This window comes from Mirounga leonina, unplaced genomic scaffold (genome assembly GCF_011800145.1).
Source record: "Mirounga leonina isolate KUSES-001 unplaced genomic scaffold, KU_Mleo_1.0 Mir_179, whole genome shotgun sequence".
Lineage (NCBI taxonomy): Eukaryota > Metazoa > Chordata > Mammalia > Carnivora > Phocidae > Mirounga > Mirounga leonina.
Window position 1 is genome coordinate 2,855,817 of NW_023270466.1, and position 15,421 is coordinate 2,871,237.

Below are 15,421 nucleotides of genomic sequence, written 5' to 3' on the forward strand. Positions count from 1 at the left end.
AGATTCCAAGCTGTGAGAAACTCAGGAATGCATCTGTGCTACTGAAGACTACTGCCTCTTCCTTCTTGCACTGAAAGAAAGGGGTGGGAGACCCACACAGTCAGACCTTACTTCAGTTCCTAAATCCAAGTGGTGGTGCAATTAGGTCCTTGTTGACCTCTCTGGATCAGGGAAGAAGGGATTTCCTCGTGAACAGGGCTTAGAGAAAGTGACTAATGATTGCTGTCACTGGCTTACAAAGCTGGCCATGCCACCAGGTGGATTAGGGCAAGTGGTGCAAACTTAAAGCACAAGTGAAAGAGAAAGAGGCAAGCTCAGTGGATTTGAAACATCTGCCTTCCATTGTCACCTCAGACCCTGACTCTGACTATGGTCTTGGGTTTCTATGTTTTAGTTTCCCTGCCTAGTAAATGGTAATGGTAGCTAGGTCATAGACTATGTGTTTATTGTAAAATAGTATTAAACAGCTTGCCTTAAAATACTATCTGGATGTAGCATATTATTTAGATATAAAAGTGAAGATATAATTTAAATATAGATACAGATATGGATATATAGACACACACACACACACACACACCCCATACAAGATGCCCAGGTAAACACTCCACCTCTTCTCCTACACTCGCCTTCTTGCCACAGTCACTCCAACCACACTGACCCCCTTATTGTTCAAGCACATCAAGGTTGTTCCTACCTCAGGACCTTTGCACTTGCTGGCCCCAATGCCTGGAATGCACTTCTTCCTGATGTTTGCGTGTCTTGTTATTCTGATCTCTGCTTAGATATCACCTGCTCAGAAGAGTGTTTGATGACCTTCCTATTTAAATTAGTATGCCTCTCTATCCTTTCAATCTATTTACTTCCTTTTCTCCGTAGTATTTATCACCACCTGACATAATCATGCATAGATATCTGTTTATGTATGGCCTGTGTCTCCCACTAAAATGAGAGCTTCATGAGGACATGGAACTGGTTCACATCCATGTCCCCACTGTCTAGGACAATGCCCAGCACCCTGCAGGTAGCTCAAAAAAATTTTGCTGAATGAGTGAATGATACCAAGACAAACAAATGATTCTCAATTCAACAATTTAAAAAGTCAATTTGTACTCAGTGCAATAAAGGTTTGAGAATCCAAATAACGTTATAATAGCTTTTCTTAATATTATCTGCTATGATGGAAGTGGATAGTCCCTTGAGGTATGGGGGCTTGGTTTTTACTTGAATTTTAGTTGTTAGCACCCTGGTCATGATTGAAGGTTGTGGAGTTGGGGTAGTAGGTGAGAGGCAGAGGGCAGGTTGCAAGGAGGCAGTGGTACTGCTGGGGCATGGTTGGGGAGATGTGGACACCCCCTCCTTAATTTCCCTCTGCCCCATTGTTCTCTCCAGCTGGTGAGACTAAACAGGTGTGGTGCCCTGCCAAAGCCACTCAAGGACAAGCCTCCTCTACCTTCAAGCAACATTCTTCCCATGGGAGGCTTCCATGGGAAATTCCAGTGGGACCATCAGGGGTAGCCTCTGAAAGTGGGATGGCTTCAGGGAGTGAAGTTGGGGTGGCCAAGGGGGACGAGCAAAGGGAAGGGAACCCGTGGGACAGGGCACCCAGCCCTTCCATTCTCTCTGACTTTCCCCAGCACCCATGCCCTCTCCTCTACCAATGGGTCACTTCGGCCCCATTAATCTTCAGCTTCCACAGCTTTTCTTGGTAACTTGTCCCATATGTTTCTTACTCTGTGTACAACATATGTCTGTTCCATTCCTTATTTACAGTTTAAATTAGAAACGGGTGTCGTTCTCTAAAGCAAATCAGCTACTGTCTGTCTTTTCCTTTTCCCCTCTGGATACCCCTCTCGGCTCCAAGGGCTCTGTGCTGACAACCCTGAGTGGGGTGGACAGGAAGCTGTCTTTCTGGCCTTAGCCCTGGTTCTCCTTCCATATTTATTCCATACTGTAGTATGGGCCATTCCCTGAGGCAGCCAGATGCAATCATTTCATTTGACAAATACCTGTTGAGCATCCAAGCACCGGAGAGGGCACCCTTCATGAAGCTTGGAGTCTAGAGGCCGAGGTTAGATTGCAAACATGTAGCTACACAAATAGGCACGTCATTACAACAGATTGGTGCTGAGTAAGTCGTGCTACCTGATAGTCTCACTTGCTTCTGATGTCTAAGAATATGGCATTTAAGTCCTGAGGGACAAGTAGAAGTGAGGGAAAACTCAAGGAGCTACATGTGTGAAGGATCTGAGGTGAAAAAGTGCTGAAGACATTTAAGAGAAAGAGGGAAGACCAAAGTGGACGGGTCACTGCAAGAAAGGGGGTCAAGCACTGGGAGCAGACTGGGGAAAGAGGTACTGAGATCAACAGGGGTTCTAGCAGCCACTTTAATGGTTTTTCATTTTATCCTAAGGGCAATGGGAAGTCATTAAAGAAATTTATAGCAGAAAACGAAATGGTTTGATACAACTAAAACTCTAAGACTATTGCTCTGGTTAGTGTATGGACAGAGGATCAGGAGGGAAGAGGGTGGGCTAGTTAGCAGGTAGTAGCAGTGGCCCAGGGAGGAGAGAGTGGAGCCAGGAGATCAAAATAGAGGCAGAAAGAAGTGGAAGGTCCTTGGAAGGACTTATTTTTTTTTCAAGATTTATTTAGAGAGAGAGAGTATGTGCACAAGCTGGAGGAGGGGACAGAGGGAGAGGGAGAGAGAGAGAATCCCAAGCAGACTCCATGCTGAGAGCAGAGCCCAATGTGGGGCTTGACCTCAAACCCTGGGATCATGACCTGAACGGAAATCAAGAACTAGATGCCTAACCGACTGAGCCACCCAGGCACCGCTGGAGGACTTCTTAGAGTATTCCACCAGCCCTTGACTGCATGCTTCAGGACTCCCTGTTAAGTGAGGAAAGCAAATTCCCTCCATGGGTAAGTGACACGCGGCTGCTGACAATCCTTACCTGATGTGCCCTCTTCGTTGCTGCATTGGCTTGGTTTGCAGTTGAGTGCAGCTTGCTGAAATAATGTATGTAAAGTTCATGGCCATGCTGAACTTCCATCCACAAAGCTGAGCACAACTCAGCCATCACAGCATCTTTGGGGCGCTGCAGCCAACTCCTTCTTCTGAGGAGGTTCAGTGAGGATCAGCTCATCAATTTGCTTTGAAAACTCCCCATCCTATTTCCCAGTAGTCTCCCTCCTGTGACCCTCTGGACATGGTGGCAAGTTTTCTGGCATCCAAATATATACCTCTTAGTGGAAGGGAGCTGAAAGCATCGGTAAATTAAGCTGTTGGCCAAACTGCACAAGTATCATGATCCATAGCCAGTCGTTCACATTCCCACTATGGCATCAATCCTCTGCCTGGCATTGTGGTTATAAAACAAGCTCCAGAGGGCAAGGACCTAAGCTTATCCAATGTTGTTTCCCCACAGTGAACATGGCACTAACTAAATACAGATTTGTTAAAATGTACTCTGAGAAAAGTACGTGAAAAGAAGCAAGATTAATGAGAGATTGCAAGGGGGGTGGGTGTTACTACTTACACCATGCTTTATGTTGGTGACCTCACTTGAGCCTCCCAGATGTGACACAGTAAGTAGTGTCATCTCCAGTCCATAAAGGAAAAACCAATGGCTTTATGGGACGCAATGACTTACCAAAGTCACATGGAGAGTCATGTAAGCACCAGAATAGAGCCCTGGGCTTCTGATGCGGGGCGCCATGTTGGACAACTCCAGGAGGGGGTGTTTATGTGGACCAGAGAGTGAAGGGTGCCCTTCGGAAACTCAGGACCAGTCAGGAGTGGGCAGGGCTGTACGGAATCCCCATGCAGACTTGTTACAGTTACTCCACTGCTACCTTTGGCTTATGGGTTTTATTCCTATTTCAATGCAAAAGAGAGATTCTAAGATATAAAGTAATTTATGTTCATGTAGTTAGTAAGTGGCTAAGCTAGAACAGGAAACCAGGTCTGTTGACTCCCAAACCCATGTTCATTCTGTGGCTTCGTGGGTCTCCCATGCGGACACACTGTCTTGCATTTCTGCACCAATGCCTCTCAACCAGGAGTCTGGGTAGCCTTTGAACACAGGATGGTGTGTTCAAACCAGAGACCCATGAAGCCAAAAAATGAACATGGCCCATATTTCTAAAGCATCAATTTTCATAAATGATTTGGAGATGAATCATTACTTTTGATAATGCATCGTGGAGTCTAATGCAACAATTACATCAGATGTTAAAGATGAAACATAGAACTTTGAAGAAATTCCAGACTTGCCGTCAGCACCTGGGGCTAGAGCCACAGATATGGTCCCAGTTATTCCCCACACCCTGGTCTTTTACTTCTTTCTGTGGTTTGGGGTGTTTTGGTGGAAAGGTTTGAGAAGCACCCAGTGACACCACACTGGTTTTCTATAACACCGAGCTGCTGTTATCTTGGGTGAGAAACAGAGCTCCAGTGCTCATAACATGTGCACTTTCTATGGGTATGTTTTGTCTGTAGGTATGTCTGGAGAGATGGGAGATCGCTGAATTTTAAATGTAAGGTAATTAAAGGTAATTTAAATTAAAGGCAATGTCTTTAGCACAGAGCCTTGCACAGAATAGGTGATTGAGAGTTAATTTTATATTATTTCTTAACTCTCATGATCATCATAAGAAATCACAGGTCTTTTGTAACCCAGGTCACAATCTCTATGCACCACATGTATCACAGACATTGCAGAAAAGGACCATAATGATGCCCAGGTAGGCATTCAGAGCTCCCTGGAGGAAGCAACTTTCTCATTATCGTTACACTCCTGTGGACACAAGACATCAGTTTTTCTATCAGAATGAACGTCTGCAGCTGGGAGGAAAGAAGACTTTATTCATCTGAAACTGGCTCTGGTGTATTAAGTCTTCATCTCAGGCTAATGGTGGAATGTACATTCTGGCATGGTCTTCAGTGTTAACTAATGGGCTGGGGTTAATGGGGGGACAGATGGATGGTGTCCACCCAGAAACCTGATCTCTCCACTTACTGGACTTGATGCACCCAGGACAGCAGTAACCACAGTAATCACCGCTGATATGGAGAGTGCTGATTCTATTACAGAGAAGCTTTTTTTGTTTTGTTTTCCTACTCTGTGAACAAATCACTGATTTCTTCCTTTGTAAAAGCTAGCTGGAATACCAGCTCTTCTGAATTATTTCCATAGAAACGATTTCACATTGGAATTTTCATGCCGAACCAACACACTGAAACCATCTTAACGTAGACAATGACATGAACATACATTGCTCCCACTTTTCTGATTGCCTTTGCTCAGCGCATGTTGGTCCCTGTTGGCTTTTCATCGTGAAAGGGTGCAGTGCTTTGGTCTCAAATGTTAAAGAGTCAGATGGTCTCGTGGGTTTAAAACCATAATGCTTAGGAGGCAATAAAAGGCTCAGGAACACTGAACATTTAAAAATGGCAGCTTGATGAAATGTATATGGTTGGAATATACAACTTCCTATTGCTGAGTGATGTGGAAGTGCAAGAATCACACTCCAGCCAGCGTGCTGTATTAGTGCTTCCCATAGGCATCATCCTCCCCTTGACCCCCTCAGGAAACTCCCCATCAAGTTTGATAAGAGTTAGTGGGATGGGGCTGGGGGTGATGAGCAGAGGCAGGGGGACACATGTTGTTACTTCTAATTTCACTTTATTATTAAGATGGAAATCTTTGCTTCTAGATTTGAATGTGATTCTTAAACGTCGGTGCAACTGTAGTTTTATGCTTTACTGAGAGATGACTTAATTTGCTTCTGATTAGAGCCAGATGTAAAATAAGATGAAGCTACAGTCACTTCTGAGACTGGGCTCTTTGTTCTTTAAATTATATATAGTGCACAAGCAGGAGACAATGGGACCCAGGAGAGATGTCGCTTACGGCGACATGGAGTCCTGGAAGCCCTCTGCCTTTATCTTCACATCACTAGGGAGTCCAGGGTCTGCCTGCTCTCCCTTAGCCACTCCCAGGGAACCCCAGGTGGAGGAGGGGATAGAGCGATAGGGGGAGGATTGAGATTGCCCTAAGGTTTGCACTGGAACTAAATCTTCTGTGGGACAACAGCAGGTCAAGCCGCTTGCTAAGCTTTAGAACTAGTTAGTAATAATCAAGAGTTACCCAGGAGGGAAAGGAACAATGGGGTCAAACCTTCAGTCTGGGGACATGAAGATGCTGATAAAGGACCACATATTTGCATTCTGGGCCAGAATTACACAGCTCCTAGTATGTAGAGCTATTCTTGCTTTCCCAGAATGTACTGGAGTCAGAAGGAGGAGTGTTGGCAAGGAGAGTATTATGGACTAAATGTTTATGTCCTCCTGCCTTAGCCCCCAGTGTGAAGATATTTGGAGATGGAGCCCATAAAGAAGTAATTAAGGTTAAATGAGGTCATTGGGTGAGGTCCTGATCCAATAGGATTAGTATCCTTATAAAAAGAGACAGCAGAAGCTCACTTTCTCTCTGTACACATACAAGCTCTGTGCAGGAAGAGAGCTCCCACCAGAAACTGAACTCACTGGAACCTTGATCTTGGACTTCTAGCCTCCAGAAATGTGAGAAAATAAATGTCTGTTGTCTTAGCCATCCAGTCTATGGCAGCCCAAGCAGACTAATACAGAGAGCCTTTCCTAGCTCTGAATTTGACTCCATGTCAGACTTGAGACAGAATGGGAAGGGTGCCATGCATTTGGAGATCTAGGTCCTGCTGTAGACACTATCATGCCTTAGCTGTTTTGTTTTGGGTAAATCACTTCAACTCTGGGCCTGGAGATTCCTCACTTTTTAAGTTGGGATAAAAGATCATGTCTAACTAGCCCCACAGGATTACTGAAGAATCAAGAATCAAATACTTAGCATAACGACAACAGCTAGTATTTTTTTGCACATTTACTATGTACTGAGAGCATTATTCTAAGAGATTGATTGATTGATTGATTTTAAAGTCAGGTTCACTGAGGTATAATATACATACAGTAAAATTCACCTTTTTTAGTGTACAGTTCTGAGTCTGGGCAAACACAATCACTTAATTGCCACCATAACCGAGTTGTGGGACATTGCCATCACCCCCCAAAATTCTTTTGTGTCCCTGTAAAGTAAGCCCCCCACCAATTCCCATCCCCTGACAACCATGGGTTCTCTAGACCTATAATTTTGCCTTTTCAAGAAATTCATTTATATGAATAAATGGCATCACACGATGGCACCACAGAGCTTTTCTAATATGAAAATTTAATCTTTAATTGATCAGTTGATTCAATTAATTCAATGAGTCCATTAATTCAATTAATCATTTAATAATTTAAGTGATTTAACAATCATTTCATCTTCACAAACATATTTTGGGGTACATAAAATAATGATAAAATGAATAGATGTGAAAATGATAAGAAAAAGCAAAAAAGTGTTATACAAACATGAGGTGTTATTATTGTTGTTTTCATCACTTTTATTATTATTTCATGGTAGAATAAAGACAAAATCAATTTCCAGAGGAAATTTTGTATTGAATTTGCCTTATCTGCTCACCTAGAATCCGAGTGTCTGAAGATAGCAATTTTAGCTCTGTGACCTTTCCCTTCAAAACATGATCATTTGCCTTGTTCTGACAGCAGAGATTTAACCATGAAAAAAAAAAGTATTTGCAAAGATATGGTTAGCAATAGGGTCCAGCACATCAACACTTAGCTTGAAGTTACTGATCCGTAATCCTTATGTCTATGACCACACTGGTAATGATAAAAGATAATGAGAGATTTCTAGGCTACAAATAACAGTGATTTCCAAGTGTAGTAATAATCAGTTCCCACTGTAAAGGAGATGATGATCAGGTTGTCACCAGGGCTCCTCTTGACTCAACCTGAGCTGGGTTCATTCAGGGCTTCTAGGCAGGGCAGGAAGGGCTGAATTTCTTCCCATGAAGTATCCCCTCGTTCAGTAGCCACATGCCATGGAAGCATCCCATCACTCTTCATAATAGAAGGATTCTGATCTTCCTGGATGTGGTCATAAAGTGCCCAGAGTCTGACCACAGTGGTTCCAGGTTCTCCAAGGAGAATATTTTGTGTAAATTGTTTCTCTCTCCTTTTTAAAACTTCATATTACAGATGTAACACACAATAAATAAGTAAATAAGGTCCAGCTATTTCTTAAAGTTTACAGCTTTCATGAATTTTTAAGGAACAGGTCAGGAGAAACTGCTGAAGCAAAGCAGTTGGGTATAGGGTGTGACAAGGAGGTCTAGGAGCCTCTTCAATATTTCATGTGGCCAAAAGCCTCTGACAGCTAATCATCTCTTAATGGGGCTTGCCCTTTGGCCTGAATGTTTCTAAGGGAATAAAATGTTTGGCCTCCAAACAAGTTATCACCCACTCATTGACTAAACACCGCAAGCTGAAAGTGGCCTCCCAGGCATCGTTGGTCTTAGCTAGTTGAGTGTAGAAGGACCCCGATTAGCATCACTCACCTTTAAATCACCAGTGGTTTCAAAGCCAGCTAAGCATTTGCTTTGGATCTGGAGACAGGCTCCAGTCTCCCATTATGCCTCTCCTAAACACAGAAGGGAGACCAGACATCATGGCAGCTGGAGAATGAGTTGTGGAGGAGACAGGCATGATCATTTGGGGGAGATGAAAGAATTGGACAAGACAAAATGCAACATGGGATTTTGGAATGGGACTGGACAAGTGAGATTTGAGAGGAAACTCAAGGAAAGGGAGGAGAAATAGACCTGGAAGGGGCCACACTGAGAAGTATGGAAGCAATAGGAGAAAAGAAGAGAAGAGAAGGGAAAGGGAGGGAAGAGGTGATGATGAGGGAAAAGGGAGGTTGGTAGATGCATTGTGTGTTCATCCCAGTGGAAAGAGGAGAGCTAAGCTTGTCACCTCCTCTCGCATTACCCAGAACACCAGGAAAATAGATACTGCATTCCTCATTACCAGAACAGCAATAAAGATATTTTGTATATTTGTAAAAATGAGAAAGAACCTAGGCTCCTGGTGTGAAGAGTGGTGGGAGGGAGAGCTGTCTTTAATACTATTGGTCACCAGTTCGTATCTACACTTGATCAGCAAGTGCCAAGATTTCCCTAAATTCTAGTTTTCCAATGTGGAAAAAATGAATCATATTGTTTGTTAAGCCATGAGGGAATTTTCACAATTTACCCTGTGACCAAAGAGTATGTACCCAAAGAGTGCTCCTTGGGTAAGAAATATTGTTGTTGAACTGATTAGATGTGTCTAATTTGATTTAAAAAGAGTAAAGTCATTGATTACTAACACAAGATAATTTTACCAATGGCCTTCTAGTATTTTCTTCAGGATTTATTGTCTTAAACACCTTGAGCACAGGTATATTTAAAGGATGCTCAGGCCTTGGTATTTTAATTAGAGCACAGTGGTTATTTTTGATTAACCAGATCATCCTATCCATGTCACCATCAAAATTATGAGGTATCTGGGAAACAAACACTAAGAAATAACTAAACAGTTCTTTTCTTGAAATGCTTTAAAGACAAGATCCATTATTTTCCATAACTTGATTTATTTTAGATACTATGGAATTTCGTTTTGGTCACAGGCCTCAGACATGGTTCTGATTTATTTCACTGACTTAAGCAAGTTGCAATGATTAGAGGCCAAGATGGTCATCAGTCCTTGTGTTCTTCACTCCTTAGCGTTCTTCTTCTTTTTTAAAAAAGATTGATTGATTTATTTTATTTATTTATTTTAGAGAGAGAAAGGGAGGGGGAGAGAGTGAGTCGGGGAGGAGCAGAGGGTGAGAATCTCAAGCAGACTCCCCACTGAGCACAGAGTCCCACTCAGGGTTCGATCCCAGGATTCCTGAGATCATGACCTGAGCCGAAACCAAGAGTCAGACGCTCAACCAACTGAGCCACCCAGGCACCCTACTTTAACTTTCTTCTTTAGTCTGCCCTTTTTCTCCAGCTTCAGAGGATATGAGAGGCTAATCACTATATGTAGAACAGTAGTCCTCCATATTATGCATTATGACATCTTTCTAGCCTTCCTCCCCGGATCAAATAGTTTCAGGTCAGTACCATAGACCCCCATCCCCCTCCCCCATCTACTGCAGAGAAGGCAAATCACGGAAGGGATAGGGCTCCCCACACAACTCAGGGAGCTCTCATACTCCATGTGAACTCCAGAATTTTTGGTTGAATTTTAAGGAGTTATGAATTTCACTAAATGTTTCTTATTTGTAGCATCAAACAGATGAGCCAGTTTCTATCAATTTAATACAACGTTGGTTCTGTCAGGAGTTCAGAGAGTTACTAGAGGTTAGATAGGAGAGTAGTGAACCCTGATCTCTTTGAAAGAACATGTTGAGAATTCCTCTCCAAATATCAGCACTCATAAGAAACCCGCTTAAAGACATGATAAGCTTACCAACCAACCCCCTCATGCCTGGCCAGATATAACCGAGAAGTACCCATCTTTCTTGAGGCAGGTGATCTGTTAGCAAAAGAAAGGAGTGCCTGCCATGTCGCCAGAGCTGTCCTGAGGGGCGCTGGATTGTCTTTGGGCAATTCACTGGGCTGCAGCAGAACTGAGAGTTCCTTGAAATGGTGTGATTTGAGCTCATATTCAGGAGCTCTTTGGGGAGTAGGTAGAAAGGAAAGGGGATCAGACTTCCAAGAGGCATGAGTAGGTTCAGCCTGGGTGAAGCACCACACAACTGGGCCTGGGGGCTGAACACAGGGCATGTATTAGAGATTGCAGAAGCAGGATGCACAGAACGACCTGTGGGAACAAGTACAAGACGTCCAGTGGGCAGACATTATTGTGTGCCCTGACGTAAGCTACTTCAACTCTCTGAAATTACAGGGCATTATTTGCAATATGAAGGCAAACCAGTGTCTACCCCTGAGTGTAACTACTGGGTTCAAGTGAAATTCTGAGTGGAAATTCTTTGTAAAAGTGAACGACTCTGTGCTGATGGATAATGATGGGGGCCAAGTGGTGGTGAGTGATTACGGAACCACAGCGTTTTGTGCTAAAAATAATCAAGGGCTGGTCTAACCTGTCCACATTTTACCAGTAAGCCAGACCTGAAGTGACTCAGCTGAGCTAGTTAATCGCACAGCAGGAGCTAGGTCCCCAGTGTTTTGGGTTGAGAAAAATAAACATCTCAAGTCCAAATCAAGTCCCCGGCCGCGTGGATTTCCCATCTGTCTTCAGCTCAGTCTGGTGAGTTTAGTGCCGGGCCCGCGCCTGACCCGCCTGGATCCTGGATCCTTGGAGAGCCCCGCCCGGCACCGTGGCAGGTCCGGCTCTCGAAGCAGCGCTCCGACTCGGCGTGTCATACTTGGGGTGGCATTCCATCTCACAGATACTGAAGCCAGGGTGTGAGGGCAAGTTGCCAGGTAGCACAATGCAAAACAAATGCCTCGTTGTGTTTGTGGCCACTCAGTATGTGGTTTTGTGAAGTCCAAAAGCCATCCAGTCGCTGTGACTGGAATGTGACAGTAATTTGTAACAACGGTGACTCTATTCCCCCCACCCCCTTGGTCTACTTTTGTGATATGCTCCAAAATGCTGAGAAAGGCCTGCAAAAAAAATGTTCAGAAATGTTCTAAATGGGTTTGGAAAACTTGTGAACCCTGTCTGAACTTTTATTAGATTCTCCCACCACTCACCCGTTTGACATCAGAACAAGGAAAGCATTATTTATAACAGCATGTGTGAAATCCCAGAAGGGACTCTTGAAAAGAATTAACGTGAAAAATGTGTCCCAAAGAGACTGCAAGCATAAAACAAATGATCAGATGGGAAAACATGTAAATCAAAAGTGGAATCTTTTTTTCTCCTTTAAAGGAAACAGGAGCTTTTTCTTTGGCCATTAGCAACATGGGACAGAGAAACTGGGAGGGTCGGGGCCACCATCGGAGGAACCCCAGAGCACTTGTCCCTGCAGAGCAAGGCACAGAGGAGAGTCGTGTGCACTGGCTCTTCTTAATGTCTCCAGAATGGAGGAGATAAGATAGTAAAGGTTACGGGGAAGGGAGAGACACCTTGAATAAATTAGTGCATTGGAATTCACCAAGCACTTTCACAAACGTTGTCTGTTTGAGTGTTTACCTCACCATCACCCTGGGAGGTATAAGTTGTTACCCATACCTCATAGTTGGAGCAACTAGTCAAGGGTTTGGCAACTAGTCAAGGACACCCAACGAGGAAATGGTGCCCTGGGACCCAGCTTCTAACATCGCAACCTGAGGGTTGTCCATGACATTACCAGCGTGTATATGCAGGAGTATGGAAAGCATGGTATCTTGTTAGGTTAGCACATCCCACAGTGGGAGTTTAGCTGTCTGATTCTAGACGTATGGAAGCGATTCTCTGACTCTCCCTCTCCCCACAAACACATATTCAAATTAGTTTAATTCACTAAGTTAAACAAAATTAAATCTGTTTTTTTTTCCGCCAAACTCCCGAGACACGTTAAGAAAACTCTGTGCATCATGACTCTCCAAGAAGTGAGCCAAGTTACAGGTTACAGCATATTTGGCATGTCTGACCTAGGAACTTCTGTGGGGAGCTGGCTCTTAATGTTTTGAGGGCCCAGTATCCAAAAAGTTGCCACATGTTTGTCCATAATGTCCTAGTTCTCTTTTTATCCCTCACAGACCAACTATATCTTGATCATAAATCTGGATTTTATTTTATTATTATTTTTTTAAAAGATTTTATTTGACAGAGAGAGAGAGACAGCGAGAGAGGGAACACAAGCAGGGGGGAGTGGGAGAGGGAGAAGCAGGCTTCCTGCTGAGCAGGGAGCCCGATGCGGGGCTCGATCCCAGGACCCTGGGATCATGACCTGAGCCGAAGGCAGACACTTAACGACTGAGCCACCCAGGCGCCCCATAAATCTGGATTTTAATTGCAATATTCCCATAAAATAAATAAATATGTCTTTTTCACTAAAAACCTGTGCAGAGACCTCTCACTCCACGGGACTCTGCACCGTGTAGCTCCCTGCACCCGCCCCAAAGCTTCTCCTTGCTGCTGGTATGTGGGCTGCCAGCACCTGAGCCGATCATTCCACGTTGGTCCTTGGGAGTATCTGGAAACAGGGGAAACGCCTTGTGTATTGGCACGTTTCCTTTCCCAGAGTCCTGAGCCCGCGGGGCTCCAGGGTCGTGAGCCGGGCAGTTCCTCAGCAGGCCAGCAGCACCAACACGGCGTGCTGAGATGGCCACCGGCATCCTCTCTGGCCCGTCAATGCCTGTGCCACACAGGTTCTGTTTTGAATATTGACCCTGATGGGAAGTATTGACATCACCTCCAGGCATGCCCGGGCAGCTCCATGAAGGGTATCTGTGCCCATGGAAGCATAGCTGCCTCTTACTGCCTGGTGAGAAGTGAAAGACAGAATTGAAAGCGGATCGAAGGCTACCCACCTCTACCTAGTGTCTGAGCTGGGGGTGTGTTCAAGGCTGAACAGTAAAGATATGAGGGCACCTCACCCCTGACCCAGGAATTTATGTCCCTACTTGTCAGATCTGGAGTCCTTGTACAGAGAAGAATGGAGGAAAAAACCCCACAGGACACCCTCCTCCTTCGACACTCAAGCTCTCTTCGATGCTAAGAGCATCGCTGGAAATCGCCAAGCATGTTACACATCCCTGACACGCTCAGCTCCTTGGGCTCAGGGGTTGGGCAGCATTTTTCAGGCACCGTTAGTCTGTTTCTTTCCTTTAATGAGTCAGAAATGGACGCTGACGATTGTAATCGGGCATCCGTCTGAGAACGCAGGGGCCGACGGTCTAACCCCTGCTGTCTTTGTGCTCACCTGTCACCCGGGCATCCGGCAACACGTTTGGGCTGGTAGTGCTGGGTTTTCCAGCATGAAAACTGGGACCCACCACCCACAGGGCTACTGTGCAGAAATCTGATCATGGTTTTAAGTCAGACAGCCCTGATGGGCTACAAACCGAAACATGAAATTCTTAACTTTTCTCCAGGAAGTCGGAAATCATAAACAAGTGTCCTTGTCGAACAAAGTACCCTATGGCTGGGGTAAAGCTCTTGCCATCTAATGCCTCAGCCTTACTGTTTTCATAAAATGGACTTTCCCCAAACTGGATCTCTTTATTTTTGTACACAAGCTCAATTGTAGTAGAGGAAAGTCCTAAGCTTGGGGTCCGAAGACTTGACTTCTTTGTGTCAATAGCAACCTGCGCCTCCGTTGCTTCATCTGTAAAATGGGACTAATCATTTTTGCCCTGCCCATGGCTGGGTTGTGTGAGGGCATCTGAGGCAGCCCTGTGCACTCATCCTAAGACCTGCAAGTGGAAGGAAGCTCCGGCCTTGCTAAGAAAGTAGAGTCATTTGGTGGATCATTTTGGACACAGCTTCCTACTTGTTTCCTGGCCAAAGTTAATTAGAAGACCGAGTCACCTTCGTACCAGGAAGCACGTGTGTGTGTGTGTGCCTGTGTGTTTTATCCAGGATGAACATCCGCCCCATCGTCATCTCTTTCTGCCCTATCTAGTTACCAGAAAGAGAGAACAGCAAAAAAGTATGAAAAAAATACTTTGACCATTCTTTGCCCTCTGTCTCTGTTGCTTGTTTCTTATAAAGAAATTGTATTTCCCTCGTGTTTATAAATAATTAAAATTAACAAATACAAATAAAGGAAAGGACAAAAGTGCCCCCCCATTTGCATTCTACCCTTCTTCCCCCTGATGATGGGAACTTGGTTTTCGGGTGACTGATGCCTCCTTTCTCCCCCTCTCCACCAGGTCGGTGGCCACACAATGCTGCCCATTCGCTGGATGCCTCCAGAGAGCATCATGTACAGGAAGTTCACCACAGAAAGTGATGTCTGGAGCCTGGGTGTCGTGTTGTGGGAGATCTTCACGTACGGCAAACAGCCCTGGTACCAGCTGTCCAACAACGAGGTGCGCAGTGGGCTGGGTGAGACCCCCGAGGGCTGACGTCCAGAGGCGTCCCTCAGCTGGAGGCCAGGAGACAAAGTTGTGTGGCTTTGTGGGGAGCAGCACCTCCCACATGGCCTCTCTATACCTAAATGTCACGGCCAAGGTCCAGTCACTCCCTGAGTTTAAGAGTTCTAGAGAAAGAAAAGCAGTGTTTGCTGACACATTTGGGACCCGCCAGTGATGGGACAGAGGAATCGCTTTGTGCTGCTCATCTGGTAAATTTGTAGCAGAAGTGGCACCTTCAGAATCCAACTAGTTTTTTTGGTAGTATTCCAATAAGGTTTTAAGGCTTTTTTTTTTTTTTGCACATTTCACTAGAACATTCTAGTGTTTTATTTTCCCATTTCAATTATTTTACAACTATTGTCTATACTTGAGGCATAGCTTCTTGGTCAGGCACCTCACATCCTCTTCAGGCCCA

The 15,421-nt window shown here is 44.7% G+C and overlaps 1 protein-coding gene across 1 annotated transcript in view; it reads left to right on the plus strand.

The window, feature by feature from the left end:
- The window catches only part of LOC118023318 (BDNF/NT-3 growth factors receptor-like), a 177,838-nt gene that overhangs the window by 160,529 nt on the left and 1,888 nt on the right, over nt 1–15,421 (plus strand). Inside the window, exon 6 of the mRNA XM_035024406.1 lies at nt 14,803–14,961. Coding sequence (XP_034880297.1) covers nt 14,803–14,961 — 159 coding nt within the window. The remainder of the gene's footprint in view (nt 1–14,802; nt 14,962–15,421) is intronic.